The sequence below is a fragment of the Sphaeramia orbicularis genome, chromosome 10, assembly GCF_902148855.1.
Source record: "Sphaeramia orbicularis chromosome 10, fSphaOr1.1, whole genome shotgun sequence".
NCBI lineage: Eukaryota > Metazoa > Chordata > Actinopteri > Kurtiformes > Apogonidae > Sphaeramia > Sphaeramia orbicularis.
In genome coordinates, this window is record NC_043966.1 from 12,457,101 (window position 1) to 12,473,850 (window position 16,750).

A 16,750-nucleotide genomic window follows, 5' to 3' on the forward strand; every position below is an offset into this window, starting at 1 on the left:
CATACTGTCCACGTCTGGCCAACCAATTCCTGCACCAAACACATTGTTGTCTTTTCTTCTTTTTTGATTCCCCGCAGATAATGGCACATATTACCAAAGCAGCTCCTTGGTTTTTGTTTAGCACTACCATTTCACGACTCACGCCAATACACAATCGTCTATGCACTTTTACGGATTCCTTGGTATTTTAACGTTGTATTTCCGGATACAAAACTCAAACGTGTCGTGCGTCCTGTGGTGTATGGTCCTACAGTGTGAGCAGTCAGGTCGCATACGAGCGTCGGTCCGTGCAGTGTGAGAACATGAATCATGAGCCTGACTGTACGACTGATTCGCACAGTTTGAGATGGAGCTGCGTGCAACGATCGAAATAATCGCACAGTGTATGGCCGCCTTAAGGAGTGCTCATTTTCTCAGTCAGTACATAAAAGCAGTGCGCACACACTCCCACTCTGTCCACACTTAACTGTACTGACTTCTGGGTGTTGAAACGAGTACTTGAGGTTCAGAACAGTTTGCTCTGGTGAAAGCCTGGTTCCACAGCCACAGCAGCCCCACACAGGGTGACCCACTCAGGGAGCAACATGTCTAGTTTTATTTATTTATTTATTTAATTGACATTGTCCTGTCTGTCACTTCTCTGTGCCCTTGTGTTGGAGCTTAAATATATCTGTGTGGTATTTTTGCAGTCAGAATTCCCCCTACAGACAATAAAGTCTAACTAATGTTGGCAGACAGCTCTCAGATGTCATCTCAGTGCAACCTCAAACTCCACTTTTAATGTCGAATCCTTTAATGGGTTCTATGTAGTATTGATATTCCAAACACTTAACAGCAGGGGGAAGTCACGTACCAGAACACACTTAGGACCAAAACCACCAACAAATCAATACCATGTAGCCACAGACTGAATCACTCACTGAATAAAGTATGAAGCTCATGGTATCATCAAGTTTTCATCTGTCATAGATGCTTATTTTAACAGTCGGTCAAATTAACAGTCTTATAATCTTCACATGCTGATTAACTGATAGTTTACATCAGTGGCGGCTGCTCATCTTTCAGACAGGGGAAGCTCATTGTCGGCTTACATAAAAAAAAATAAATAAATAAATTAAAAAAAAAAAGAATTAAGAAAATGCTCAGTGACCTTATCATACCAAGTAGGCGTCTTTCCCAGGGACTGGACCAGTGTCCTCTCAATATCCATCAGAGCTAGGCTGCTCAGATTGCCTTGGTCCATTGTGTTGTGGGTGTAAGACTTCAGCCTTTTTAAACAAGAGATGCTCCTTTCACTCCGACCTAGCCGACAGTTTGATTGATTTAACTGTCAACAAAACGATACTAAACTCGAACAAGAAATAATTAAATTATGTAACTGAAACAAGAAAACGCTGAAATTATGTTAAATTGAAACAAGGAAGTACAGTGAGTGGGTTTTATTTACAGTGCAAGAAATGAACGAGTAATTTCGTAGTGGTTTCTCTCACAGCAGAATGTGCGACGGTATTAAACTGAACTGTGTCAGTGAAGGGGGAGATCTGAAACTAGCTGTCAGTCAAATGGGATTCAGCCTTTCGACCGATCCTCCAATCAGCACGTGGGATTCTGGCGTCCAGCCCGGCCGAGCTCCGCCCACAGCTCCATTCACCCCCAGAGACGCCCGGCGTCCGGGGGCGGAACAACATCGTGGCATTTATCCAATTACCGTCCAGTTTTGACGCAATGAAAAAAACTGTTCCACTCAGTCCCATTGAAGTGCATAGATGCCCGGAGTCTACGGACAAATGCACTGAGCAGAGGTCGAATGAGAAAACAGCGCAACGGGAATGTATGAGAAGTGAACAACATCGCGTCCGTTGGTTTGTGATAAAGCTGATTCTGAACGAACTCATCTGTGAGATGAACGTGTTCTAACACATTTGTAGTCAATAAAATGTCAACACAACCGAACATATTTAACCATTTAATTTTCGTAATTTTAGGGGAAGGCGGGCTTCCTGTGCAGTCTGTGAGAAATCTGGTTTACATTATAGCTCTGTTAGCTTAACTCTGTTTTTAAACAGAAAACAGCCACAGTAAAACCACAAATCTCCTCAGTTTTCTGTACAGTTTGCATTGTCAATAGCTGAACTAAAGATCAGTTTGAATCCAACAAACAAAGTCAGAACTGTCACAGTTTAGTCTGAACCGTGGATCAACAAACAGCAACTTAGCAAAGACTAGATGCACTCGGAGATCGCAGACCTCTGCCAAGGCAGATCGGTGCCCCCCCGATCACCACCAAAATTTTGTCATTTGTTCCTTGTGTCAGTATCAACATTTCTTGAAATTTTCATCCAAATCCATCCATAACTTTTTGAGTTATCTTGCACACAGACAGACAGACAGACAGACCAACGCCGGCAAAAACATAACCTCCTTGGCGGAGGTAATAATAACATCACATCATAACTTTATACCTTCATAAGCCTCATAACAAAACTTACCCGTGTAGAAGAGACACTGTCATTTCAGCATCAAAACTCCATTCTTTTAATTTACAGCTGAGTCCAGTGGTGAAAACAACAACAGTGATATTACATGTTACCACTTAATTTAACCCTAAAAGTTGTTTCCTAACACCTGTCACTTTCTGATGCTTTGGTCAAAGGCCCTGTGGTGTTAGTTTTCCCTCACCACGGGAGACCGGCAAAGTGACTCACTACTCCCTCTAGTGGTCACATAAATCCCTAGCCTGCCAGTGTAAATAAATTCAGTTCATATCTCTGTAGACTAAGGATGCTTTCACACTGCATACCCGAGTCCGTATCCGAGTCCATTTAATTTTATCCATGTGAATGTAAGCATTCCATGGTCGAGTACCGTACCCGAGTCCAGCTGAGAAGGTACGTACTGCGTGGACTCCAGTAAGGTAAGTTGCAGTGTGAAAGCGATCTGTGCTCGAGAACAGAAATGACCTAATCACCACGAGACCATAGTTGTCACTCGTGTTGTCTCCTCAAAAAGCCCTAGGATCCACGTGGTGTGGGCTCGCCTTATTGATCGAACCACTCGGTGATATATCAAGGACAACGAAGGTTGCTGTTTTTCACTTTGCTTCAAACAGGCTAACAGATAGAAAAGTATTAACCACCACTGTAGACAAATCAAAAGAACAGTCACTCTGATGATGACGTAAGGGTTTGTCTTCTTCTGACTTCAGTGTTTGTTGGATAGCGCCAAAATTCCTTCCACACCTCCACCTACTGTTTCAGCCCTGTAACATGTACTCATACTTGGGCGCAGTACGTGCTTGTGAACATAACATTTGCAGAAAAGGTGTGAACGTATCCAAGTACGGTACGGACTTGGGTATGCAGTGTGAGCGCCCTAATACATTGGCATCTTTGGCAGAACTTCAAAGCTCTGTATTCTGAACACTCATGATAATTTTAGGTCGATGTTTAGTATGTGGAAGTACGCATGCTACCAATAGCCCCTTTAACTTTATACTTATATCAGCTTTTTCTGAGTTGAAAATGGAAGAAAACTATTGAGCTGCAGTCAGATTTTGTGATTTTGTCAAATTAGAAGAAAAGAGATCATTAAACAACATGTTGCACATTCCAATGATTGATTGAACCTTTTTGTGAGTGGATTATTTCAGATGTATTCCATGAAATGGACTGTAGTTAGGAGCAGTGAATATGTGATGTTGCCAACTAATATGAGTCCTTCCTTTCAGATGTGGTCATTATAATGTCACCCAGCTGTTTCTTTACAGTTAGCTTTTCCTTTGACACTGTAGTAGGGTGGGAATGTCTACATGCCTGAGCTCTTTTCATGATGTATGTGTTTTACTCTCATGCACTGACATGTAAGATGGAAGTCCACAACCTGGAAATAATTCAGACATAATGCACTTATTATGTGCATTAGGCTATACAGACATTCTGGAGTAATGACAAACTGACTTTCAACAGAATATTTCTCCAGTTTTTTTCTTTTCTGATATAATAAATGTTGAATTTACTTTGAGCTTTTATAAATGTCTACATGCTAAGTAAGTTAGATATAGGAAAATGTAGAGGATAATATTATAATAAATGGTGATAAATAACACATGAAAGGTTAGATGGAGTGACAAATTTACTTTGAAGTTGAGTTCTGTATCTTTAGGGGTTAAATACAAAGCAATTAATAAACCTTTACCATTTTGCACTCTCTTCAATCTTGTGTAGAATTAACATTGTGTTGGAAATAATGTGTCACTGATTGTATCCATTTCGACCTTAAACCCAAATTCCTCAGTGGCCAATTTCTGCTTCGATCATTTCATCCTTTATACACAAAACATTAATTTTAAAAACCTAAACTACTTTTACAGATATGTTTATGCTCATCATTTACCAGTTTTAAAGTCTTTATGCTATTTGTGACATTTTTATTAAATTAAAATGACTTTTTAGACCCAAAAAATTAACTAGAAGAAACACAGAATAAACTTCACCACTAAAAACTGCCTTTCTGACAGTTACAGTGAAGCTAAAAGATGTAAGGATCTGCGTACCAAAAAATAGAAAACTATCTTATCGATGATACTCTTTTTTTAGTAACGAAGGAGAAACGATGTTTTTCTCAGCCTTTCATCCAAAAACTTGGCAGCCAGTTGTTGCTCATTATCACAGGTTTAAAGAGGTGCTTTGACTCTTGACACTTGAAGTGTTCAGAAAGTCAAGGAAGTTATTTTTGTCTTTCATCTGCCAAGGAGGTCAGGTTGGCCTCGCGCAGTGGAGATATTTAGGGCAATATGGGGTCGGATTTACACCTCAGAACAATGTGCAGTCACGTGTGTGAAGACTGGAAAGCACCCATTTAACCACAGATAAAAAACCCTTTCTCTTAAGCAGATGCTTTCACTGCTGTCCACACAGTTTAATGAAAATATAGGAAGCAACTTAACACTTGATTTGTTGTGTTACTTCACCAGTAATTAGACTTCTCCTGAGAAATGCATGGGTGGGAATTATCGGAGGTGATTAGACTTTGTTGACTACAATGTAACGTGGAGGCACATGAAAGTAAGTCAACACGCCAAGGGGATGCTATGTAATGACCCATGATGGCTGGTTGAAGTATCGCCTTCCACTATAATGATACGAACAACACATTGTATGTTTGTCTGATTATCTTCATTCTGACTGATAATGTACATCTGTACCTGACAGACTGCAACACAGGTTGGACAGAGGCAATTTAAGACCAATGATCAAGGGAAATAACTGATTTAACACATGTGAAGCGAGCAGGTAATTGTAACTGTGATTGTAAACAAAGAAGCCAGGAAAGGTCTAATCCCTCAGGACAGGGGTCGCCAACCTTAAACACTCAAAGAGCCATTTGGATCTGTTTCCCACAGAAAAGAAAACACCGGAAACCACAAAACCATATTGACAACTAAAATGAACATAAGACTGCAAATATCGTTTTTTACCTTTATTTTAGTTTATTTTACGCACTTTTAACGTACTTTTTCTCATTGGCTTTTAATCAATGAGTGACGTGTGTTTTTTTTTTTTTTTTTTAATGCTGTTTTTATCAGATTTTAATTTGTCTTTGTTTTTATGATGGTTGTATTTTGTTGTTCTTAGCCTGCTTTACACCCTGTGTTATCACTAGTTTTACTTACTTATTTACTTATTTAATCCCTTGTTTTATGTTTGGTGTACGGCACATTGGCCAACTGTAAAGTTCTTAAAGTGCATTATAAATAAAGTTGGTATGGTATGGTATGGTATAATATTTTAGTTTAGTTAATTTTGAATATGCAACAAGACGAAGTGATCTTACTTAGTCCTTAAAAATAAAACAAGTAGTAAGAAGTCATGGAAGAAAACGAAAAAACAAAACTTATACATAGACACAACTTCATTTGCACATTCGAAAAGGAGTGGGAAGAAGTATAATTTATTTAATCCCATCCCTTCTCCACACAACAGTCTATCCTTTAGCTTCCTATCAGAACAATATATGAAAAGTCAAGTCCCTTAGATCTTTTGTAAGTAATTAACCTCACTTATCATCCTCACATACACAAACATACCACCTATATTGACATATCAGAAAAGTAAATAAATAAATAAATAAGTACATAACATACATAAATCCTTGAAGGCAACACAAATGAATACACAATAAAGTGAACAGTAAGACAAAGTAAACAACAACAGCAATCAAACAAAACATAACAATCAACAAACACAAAAAATAAGGAACAAACAAAATCAGACAAGACAGAATATAAATGTAACAAAAGTATTAGGACCCTTTATCTTTGTACTGGGACCAGACCGTCTGTTTATATACCATTTTAAGTGGGTGGATATTCTGGCATTGCTTGTGTTTATACTAATTATATTTTTTTAAAAACTACCCCTATGAGGTTCAGCATTGGACAGCACTATGGTTACCTGTGCCTTTTGAACAGGTTCAATCACTGGACAGCCGGCTCTAAAAGCTGCTACATTCATGACCAACACATCACTAATCAGAATACAGGCTTTAACCTTACAAATGGAACTGACTGTTTAATGCTTTTGCCATTATTTTATTGAACGACAACAAATTAAATGTTTACTTTATAGTTAAAAGATCGCCATAATCTTTAAATCTAGAATTTAATTTTTTAAAAAACGAATAAATTAAAATAAAATTAATATAAATGAAATACTCATTATTCATGTATCCAAAGCCACATGAGGCTCTGGAGTCGTGGGTTGCTGACCCCTGCTTTGGGAGAAAGATCGGTTGAGGATTGTCTGTTTGGCCGCACATTATTTTACTATTGTTTTCCAGACAAGAGTAAAGTATAAGATGTTCCTTTTACCTTGATTAGATCAAACACCAGGTGATGCTTCTGAGGAAAACTGCAGATGATAATCAAAACATCTTATACCTTATTCTTATGTGAAGTACGAACAGTAAAAATAGTATTTAAAAAGAAAACAAAATTAACATAATTGAGCTGTTGTGTAAAATTAGTATTCCTCAAGGAAATTTAAGAAAGAATATGGTTATTTCACACTCTATGGTGCAGAGCAGAGTTAAAAGATTTGCAGAATCTGCGTAAACAACAGGGGATCAAGCCTAGGCTGAACACTGTGATCTCTAATCCATCAGACCTGTCATATATCTATAGATGACACAATCACATGGGCCAGGATTACTGTTGTACATCAATGTCAAGCACTATTACAGTTGCATCCACAAAGGCATCATCAACCTCTCTAGGCTCTGAGGCATCTGGGATGGACCATTAGTCACTGGAAATGTGGGTTGAGCTCAGACCAATTGGTATTCTCTGTCTTTTTGAGGAAGTAGGTGCCATGTGCTCCATACCAGACACCAAACTGACTATGCCAGAGTGTTACTAAAGTCCGGCAGCCAGACTGTCATGGTCTGGAGTTGTGTCGGCGTTCTTGATGAAGATCACTGTCACTGCTGTGATGCTCCATTAATGCTGAAAAGTGCACTGACATTGAGGACTAGCAACTACCACCTTCAAAACAACAACTTTTCCGGGGACACCATGTATATTTCAACAAAACAACCCAAAACAACATTCTGCAAATGTTCTAAAGGCTGGACTGGTCTGATGCAGTCCCCACTTGACACCAGTAGAGAATGAGTGGAGCATCTTGAAACACAAGAGGTTAAAGAAGACTAATAATTAGGGCTGTCAAAATTAATGCGTTAACAGGGATTAATCCATCATCATGATTAATGTGATTAAAAATTTTAACACAACCCATGTGCAGAATGCCTCTGAACGTCTCTGCTAACACATTTGGGGCAGTTTGTCCAAGTAGAGTTAGTGTCACGCATGCGCAAATGGGCAGTTGATCCGGTAGTGACAGGCAGCAGAACCAACCCATAAAGATGGAAGACACTAAACAGCACGTTGGCCTCTGGATGGAAATATGAGGACAAACAACCCAAGACAGAACGTAAAGTATCATGTACACTCAGCAGGAAGGAGGTTTTTCATCGAAGCACTTCCAGCTTCAAATACCACATTAACGTGAAACATACATTAGTCGTGGATTCTGCTAGCACTTGGGTAACGCGTTGACCAGCTTACAACAAACACATTAAGTGCATGTATATTCCCTTCTTTTTTTGGGTCTGTTTGCTCATGCAAAATGAAACGCAATTAATATAGATAAAAAGTGAAGGATATTTAATCATGATTAATCAAAATGAATCCACAGCAACCCTGTGATTAATCTGATTAAAATAAATCTATAACAACATCTCATGAGGTACATAATCAAACAAAAAGGAAATGAATTCTGATATTATTATTTATGGCAATGATACTAATGGATAATAATGTAAGATTAGAAAAGGCACAAAACATTGATGCACATACACATTCCAATTCCTTTTATTCAAGAGGAAGAACACACGATAAAAGACTTGTTTATTATGTCAAATGTAAAATTCTAATAAGTTGTAGATGACTGATTGGGGTTAGCCTTGCCCTAGACAGTTGGAGAGTCGGAATGTGACCAAAGTGGTTCAGTTCCCCAGACTGACTCAAAAGTGCCCTTGAGCAAGGCACTTCACCCCCCATTTGCTTCCCACATGCTTGATATGGCAAGCCCACTGCTCCTAATCTGCAGTGTGTGGTGTGTTCCTGCATGTTGTAGTAATGGCTTAAATGCAGATGGTCAATTTCAGTGTGTGTTGCATGTCTAGGTGTGTGATCTACATACTGACAAATAAAGGATCTTACTCTGAGTGGTTAATACGATGAATTATGTACTATAGGTCAAATGCAGCTGACTTTTTGTCCTGATTTGTTGCTTCATGGCAAACTCCTTATGCATCTGGAACCTCAATAATCAGGGTGAGATATGACATTAATCATTTTCTCATTGACATAAGGAATCTATTACATGTTATGAGTTAACAGTGTGCTTGGCCTCTCATCATTCTGCATAATTTAGACCTTGAAATCACAACAGCAGACATACAAGTCTGCTGACTGGGCAGACACAGCGACTGAACATGAATTATGCGATACCAAATGGGTCTCTCAAGAGTTCAAAGAGATGAAGTGAACCTTTGTAATGATATAAATGTTGTCTTATTTGTTTCTTTGCTTTAGCACTCAATATCACAGAGGAGACGGCGTTGTGCCCTCTTGGATATTTCCCCTGTGGAAACCTGACCTTGTGCCTCCCCCAGCTGTTACACTGCAACGGCATCGATGACTGTGGAAACCAAGCAGATGAGGAGAACTGTGGTGAGTCATTCTGTCTGTTCAAACATCGCATTGGTTCCAACAGTGACTGGGAATAATCAAATAATGATAATAATCAGATCTGATGTTTTTTCATGTACTTCAGAAACACGATAATTGAAAAAAATGTGGTTTGCAGGTTTCAGTTCATTGTTGGATTTCTTTCCTAGTTTGCGCATACATGGTGACAGTAGACTCAAACTTCCTGTTGTTGTCTTCCACTCACATTGTGACAAAGCCACTTCCATGCAGCGTCGCATTATGTAATAATGGTGCAATATATAATGATGAAATAATTTTTTACCTTTTGTCATTAATACTTAATTAGTGGAGCTTTTGTCTCGAGCTTGCAAACACATACTCCATTATAATGAATACAGTTACATTTGATGAAAGTTTGACCATTCAAACATCCTACTAATTTTTTTAAATGAATTCTAAATAAGCTGGAATGATTAGTGTTGTTCTGCTGGAATGATGGTTTTTACAATGAAGGCATCAGTTTCAATGGTTTTGGATGGTTCATTACATAATGCACCAAATTATGACACTTTCTTTGGAAAAAGTGCTATACCTCCATTTTGTTCTGTTGCAATATGTAATGAGTTATTACAAAATGTGGTGAAGTTTTTTTTTTTTGTTTTTTTTTTGTTTTACAAAATTTGACATGTTTTTGCAAAATGTGATGTTATTACATAATGAGGTGGAAAAATAGTATAATATTACATTTTGCACCATTACTATGTAATATGCTACATTAAATTTTCTACTTTTTTCCCCTTTTTTTTCTAAACATATGCATAGATGTCAAAGAACAAAATTAATCATAACAGATATAGATCCATGAAGACTGGAAGTATCAGAATACCGAGGAGAAATCCAGGTGTCTTAATCTGATTTCTTATAATCTGATCATTGCTGTCAAGGCAAACTTGATGAATTTATACCCATTAGTACCAATAACAGCCTGAATCCTTTTCATGGACAGATGGTAGCGTCTGGATCCGATTGGCTTGGGTGTCCTCTCCAGTTCAACTTGCTTTGAAAATAGCTGGAGATGCAGAGTGTAGGAATAACTAACGCTCTGCTGCTCAGACCAGATTGAAACAGACCAATGGCCTTGTTTCTCTGCTTGTGTTTTCCTTACAGTGATGTAGATGTAATTTTGGGGTCTTTACAAATAAATGGTCCAGATGCTACTCAAAGGATGGTCACAAAGGACTGTCAGCTCAGGCCAGGAGGTAGAAAGTTCAGGTCAGACTGTATTTTCCATTGGGCACAAAACCATTGAAGCGGAAAAGACCCAGAGATTTTTATCCCAGCAAATGGCCCTTTACCGACAGAACATATTTGGTTCACTTTTCAGTTATTTGAGTTCATAAAGCAGGGTGTACTGGACAGTACACTGTGTATTTTCTGGGCTGCTGAAAGATGAGGACATGTTGTGTTGTCTTTGGTTGTGGACAAAAAGCGTTGACCCTACTCTGCACAGGAGGGAAGGTTTGGCTTTCAGGTTTGCAACTGTCGATTTACTGCTGATTACACCATTATTTAAGGCCCCCCAAAAAGCAGGTCTTAACCCATTTTCACCGGGTATTACCATGGCACTTACATACAGTGGAGGTGCTGGTGAAAACACAGCAGGTGGTAGAACAGAGGATTCTCTCCATTGGTGTTAATTTATTAGGAATAACCAAGGAAGGTGTTACCTCAGCAGATTGACTATAAATAGTCCCACCAATGGCCATTGTCCCAATGATTTGAGCAAAATACATCAAAGACTAAATTCTGACTGTCAATAATTCCAAGTGGTGCCAGGCACAATAAACCCTGCCCCTCACGTGTATTGTAGCTTATTTAATAATAATAATAATAATAATAATAATAATAATAATACATCATACTTATATAGCACTTTTTTGGACACTCAAAGACGCTTCACAAACAATCAAACAAAAAAGAACAGGGAGAAAAGAAAGAGGCTCAAGAAAATGCAAGTTTGAACAGGTGAGTTTTCAGTAGTGATTTGAAGTTCTGAATTTTGGTATCAATCCAGCTAATGTCATTATATCTATGCATGTGGTGATATCAGCATATCAACTGCCTCTATACATGTGCCAAGTTTGAAGTAAATTGAAACAAAATTGGTGTTTTTATAGACATTTGAAATTTCGCCCATGATAAGTAAATGGGAGGAGAAAAAAAAAGATTTTAAAAAATTCATAAGAAATTTGAACTTTGACCTACTTTTCACAAAATCTAATCACATCTATTCTGGGTCACTGGCAATTTATAAGCCCAATTTGATATGAATTCAACCAATAGTTTTGTTGCTACAGACATGTGAAATGTCAACCATTATAAGTAAATGGGGAAAAAAAAAGAAAAGTTATTAAAAAATTCATGAAAAATATGAACTTTGTCCTACTGTTTCCAAAATGTAATCCGATCTATTCTGGGTCACTGGCAATCTATAAACTGAATTTGGCATGAAGTGAACCAATATTTTTGCTTCTACAGTGTTAACAAACCCCCTTGCCTCCTCTTTTTTTTTTTTTTTGCGGGGGGGGGGTGATAATGGATTAGATTACTATAACACTTTTGAAGGCACGCTTTACACTATTTATCCATTCTCACATCACACCAAATGGCCCCTCTGACCACCACCAAGCATTCATACACCAGTGTAAGTGACATTGGAGGCAAGGTGGGTAAAGTATCTTGCCCAAGGACACAACAGCACATGACTAGGGTTCTAGTGGGATTTGAACTCTACCTTGAGCTCTACCTTCTGAGCCATGGCTGCATCAAAAACTTAACAGACAATAGAAACTCTGGATGACAAGACAAACCAATCACCATAGGTTTGTATTTGCTGACACCTCAATCTTTATTTGCAAATTTCTCATCTCTGTGTTGGCATCTGTCCTTAGTCACGACCTGGTCTTCATTCTCATTCTCCTCCCCTTCAACTGTGATTTTTTTCCCCTTCATGTAAATTACACTGTTGTGATGATCATTGGCTTAGGTTCACAGTTTACAACAATAGCAGCACAGATAAGTGACATTTAATTCTCTGTGCTTGATGACAACACCGACTGGGTCTCAAGTTATGATGTGTGTCAAACAGTCAGTATATGTGTGTTGTAAAGGTTTATTAGGTCCCTGTCGCACAGTTTATCACCTGATGAAATGAAATCTCGCTCTAGAAGTCTTAAAACAGCTCTGGTAATGGAGTATGGTAGTGTATGTGAAGACAGCCCTTTTATACAGACTCTTTTATGTATTCTGTCATATTATCCTGAATGACATTTTAATGTAGATATCAGATTTTTTTAATGGTATCACCCTAATGGATCCTTTATTTCCTTCTTTCACTGACTTTTTTGCTCTGCTCTACCATTCAATTCAGAGAATGTGAAAGCATATCATCAGTGTGAATATGAGATATAGATATGTACAAATAATTTTCTAAAATAGTATTTTCATTTTCTTCCCTTTTCATTTTGCATGTATACCCAGACGCACATAAACCACAGAAATAGAAATCTACAATTTAGAGGTTGTGTTAAAAATACTAGCGACCTAAAAACACCATTTGTGTGTGGATTAGATGCCCAAACGTAGACTAAAAATAAATGCAAAGTATCCATATTAGTGTAAGCTTTAGATTGTCAAAAAATATGCATTGCCCTCTAGTATTATTGGTAGTATTTAGTAATAATGAGCAAAGTAAGATAAAAGTACAAAAAAAATAAATAAATCTTGTTTATTCTATTTATGCTATTTTATTTATTTTAACAAATTTATATGGTGACCTTGAGTGTCCTGAAAGGAGCTTATAAATAAAATGTATTATTATTATTATTATTATTATTATTATTATTATTATTATTATTATTATTATTAATAATAATAATAATAATAATAATAATAATAATAATAATAAAATTGGGCTTTGTAACTGAAGTGGCATAATTGAAAGAAGCATTATGAAACAAATATCTTTCTCAAAACAAAATGTGGTATAATTATTGGGATGGTGTCTTCTGTAATATCTGTTGAGGTCCACTTTAGGTCCTTGTCTTACTGTTAGAGACTGTGATCTTTATTGTACTCTAGATTCATGTGGCCCATTGTGTATCCAAACAAGAATCCCAAGGACTTTTATTCCAAACATTCCCTAACATCAGACATCCACTGGCTGACTTCACAGTGGGTATGAAGTGATTCTCTGCATGGTTTTCTGTCTATCAAAGCCAAACCCATCTTTGATGTTTGCTGCCAAAAAGCTCTCTTTTTGCCTCCATTTACTACAGTCCAGTCCTGTTGAAGTTCCAGTGACGTTTGGGAAACTGCAGGGGTTTAGGAAAGAGGACGTTTAAGTGTGCGGCTCCTGTTGTAAATGACCTGAAACGTAGGGTGCTAGTCACATTAGACGAATCCAAAGTCATCTTAAATGACTTGGAGGCTACAGATGGTCTGACGGGTATATTTTGACATGGGCGATGTATGACAAATGCTGCATGTGACATTTTCTGGAATCTATTTTTGCCCTGCACGCCACAGGCCAACACATGATGGTTTTCACCTTCTATGAAATACCCATCTCTGTGTATCCACATATAACAGTAATGGCAGTAACTGACCAAACATGAAACAAAGCATGAACCTTTAGGAAATTTGCTTTGTATATCTACTGAGTAACAGGTGTGCCTGGCTCTTAGGGCATTTTCACACTGCGTACCTGAGTCTGTATCTAAGTACATTGGACCCCAAAGTCCACTTAATTTTATGAATGCGAATGCAAATGTTCTGTGCGTGAGTATCGTACCAGAGTCCAGCTGAGAAGCTAGTCCTGGGTAAGGACTGCATGGACAGTCTGGTACGTTACAGTGTGAAAGCGATCCATGCCCGAGAACGGACGTGACCTAATCACCACTCTGACAACAGAAGTGACTTATTCACCATGAGACCATAGACGGCGCTCCTGTTGTCTCCTGAAAAAGCCTCGGATCCACGAGGCATGGATTCGCCTTACCAACCGAACAACTCAGTGATATATCAGGGACAACGGTCGGTCTTCTTCACTTTGCCTCCAACGGGCTAACAGAAAGACAAGTATTGCCACCATTATAGACAAATGAACAGAACAGTAGCTCGGTTGATGATGTAAGGGTTTGTCTTCTTCTGACTTCCGCATTTGTTGGATAGCAACACAATTCCTTCCACACCGCCACCTACTGTTTCGGCCCTGTAACACCCATTCATACTCGCTCACGTGTTTGTGAACGCAGCATCTTCAGGAAAGGTGTGAATGTATCTAGGTATGGCACGGATCCAGATACCCAGTGTAAAAACACCCCAAGTCCCAGATTTCTTGGAAGTGGTGACACATCCATTAACCTGTTAGTCTGTATTGTGTTCAGCAGGAAGGACGACTCGGACCACAGTGCCTGTATTCAGTTGTTGTTTACTGAAGTAGTTGCATGGGATCACAGCTGTACATCTGTACAATAAAAGAAATGATTAAAACAGTGTCTGTGTGGATCACAGCACCTCTCCCTCCAGCACAGCTACACACAGACTCCTTTCCTCAAAGTGTCTACCACGAACTCAGCATGGTTTTAAATTAACCATGTGTACAACACATACAACACATTATTATGTGGTGCAGAGTAGCCCCACCACAATTTCGTTGTAACTTCTGTGCAATGACAATAAAGGCTATTCTATGCTATTCTATTCTATTCTATTCTATTCTACAACAGTTCCAACATAACAACCAACTGCAACTGTAAATAAAATGAAGAATAAACAAAACTAATAACATACCTTACAATAAAATAAATTACTAAAACGGTGTGTTTGAATACCCAAACAGGATTTGGAGACATGTCAAAATAATAATATTTTCAGTCTGGTTACTTGAGTTACCATTTTTTTCCTTGTATGTTGGTTAAGAATGAATGTAGTGAAATATTTGATTTTCATATTTTTATTTATGTATTTTCTTTGAATTTCAGCCTGTTGTATCACTGTAAAATGTTTAATGGGTGAAACGAAAAAAAAAAGGAGAATGAATGTAGTGGACCTGTGAAGTTGCAATTTTAAGTGTAACTACTTCTTTACTCTTAGATTTTTGCAGGTGTGTAAAATAAAACTTCTAACTTCTTTCATTTACCTCTTACATTTGAACATAAATGTCTGTGCTCAGTGTTATATTTGGGTTGATGTCCTTTGTATGAGCTTAAACCGACTTGATTTATTCACAACAGCTGACCCAGTATTTGTCTTTGTGACTGGTTATGTCACATTAATAAGTTTCAAACATCTGCTGCATGATGTCGACGGCATCAGCTTTCAATCCAACCAGGTTTGCATCAGTTATAAGCAACATGGCAGTGTATTGTATTGTTTTCTATTGTATTGTTCTAAATGGACAAGGCCACTAAAGTCTGATGAACCATAAGTGATTTAGTGCAGACCTGAATCAGCAACATGAAGGAGAATTTCAGCAGATGGAGGGGAAGATGTGCACAGTGTGTGTTGTGTGTTTACCAGAATGTTCATGTGCTTTGTGGGGTAACATGACAGGAGACTCAAGAGGCTAAAACTGCAAGATTATGGAAACATGGCCAAGATTGTGGACGAACTGGCGAGGATGCAATCTAGAAAAAGGGCTGAAGGAGCGGACAGTTTTTATCATATGATTTATGATCCATCGATTTGCAAAATTGTGATCACAGCCGGTTCATTTAAGTGGCTCTAACAACAACATGGCTCTAATTTGTACTGTCAGGACCAGCACAAATTGGAGCCATGTTGCGCATAAACACACCTGCTGAAGATGCATTGAATGTACAACAACACAAGTATCACTTGTTACTGTAATGATACGAATAAAAGTATAGGTTTTGTGCATGTGTTTCTCTCTGGAATCAGCAGCAAAGACAAAAGAGAAGCAGCAGGAGGAGTTTTCTGCTGCAGAACTGGAGGAGTGAGTAGATGAATATTAATCAGTCTAACATACTGGCTTAAAATACTTCAAAATTATAATGTACAACCTGTTCACAAAGGCCTGTCTTGATCACTGTTGTTAGCGAGGGAAGTAGATCAGGTGACAGGTGCATTCCACAGATGAAATTAAGGAAGATGGCATGGTGCAAAAGAGATGCAAGGAGAAGTAACATATTGTCACTGAGATGGAAACCTCTTATGTCCAAAATGGTTATTTTTCAGGAAACTGGAAAAACGATGTATATTCTAACTAAATGAATGGAGTTAAGAGATGTAGTCATAAGCCATATTCAAAGCGATTCATTGGTTAAATATTTCTAAAACCGTCAGGCCAACGTGAAGACTGCCCAGTAGAATTGTTTTCAATCAAATTTTATTTCTAGATCCCAATATCACAACAAGGTCACCTCACAGAGCTTTATAGAATTTGTTGAATATGAA

At 38.1% G+C, this 16,750-nt stretch overlaps 1 protein-coding gene across 1 annotated transcript in view; it reads left to right on the forward strand.

Moving 5' to 3' along the window:
- Window positions 1-16,750, forward strand: part of rxfp1 (relaxin family peptide receptor 1) — a 230,813-nt gene that overhangs the window by 13,031 nt on the left and 201,032 nt on the right. Inside the window, 1 exon segment of the mRNA XM_030146263.1 lies at window positions 9,155-9,292. Within this exon segment, the coding sequence (XP_030002123.1) occupies window positions 9,155-9,292 (138 nt within the window).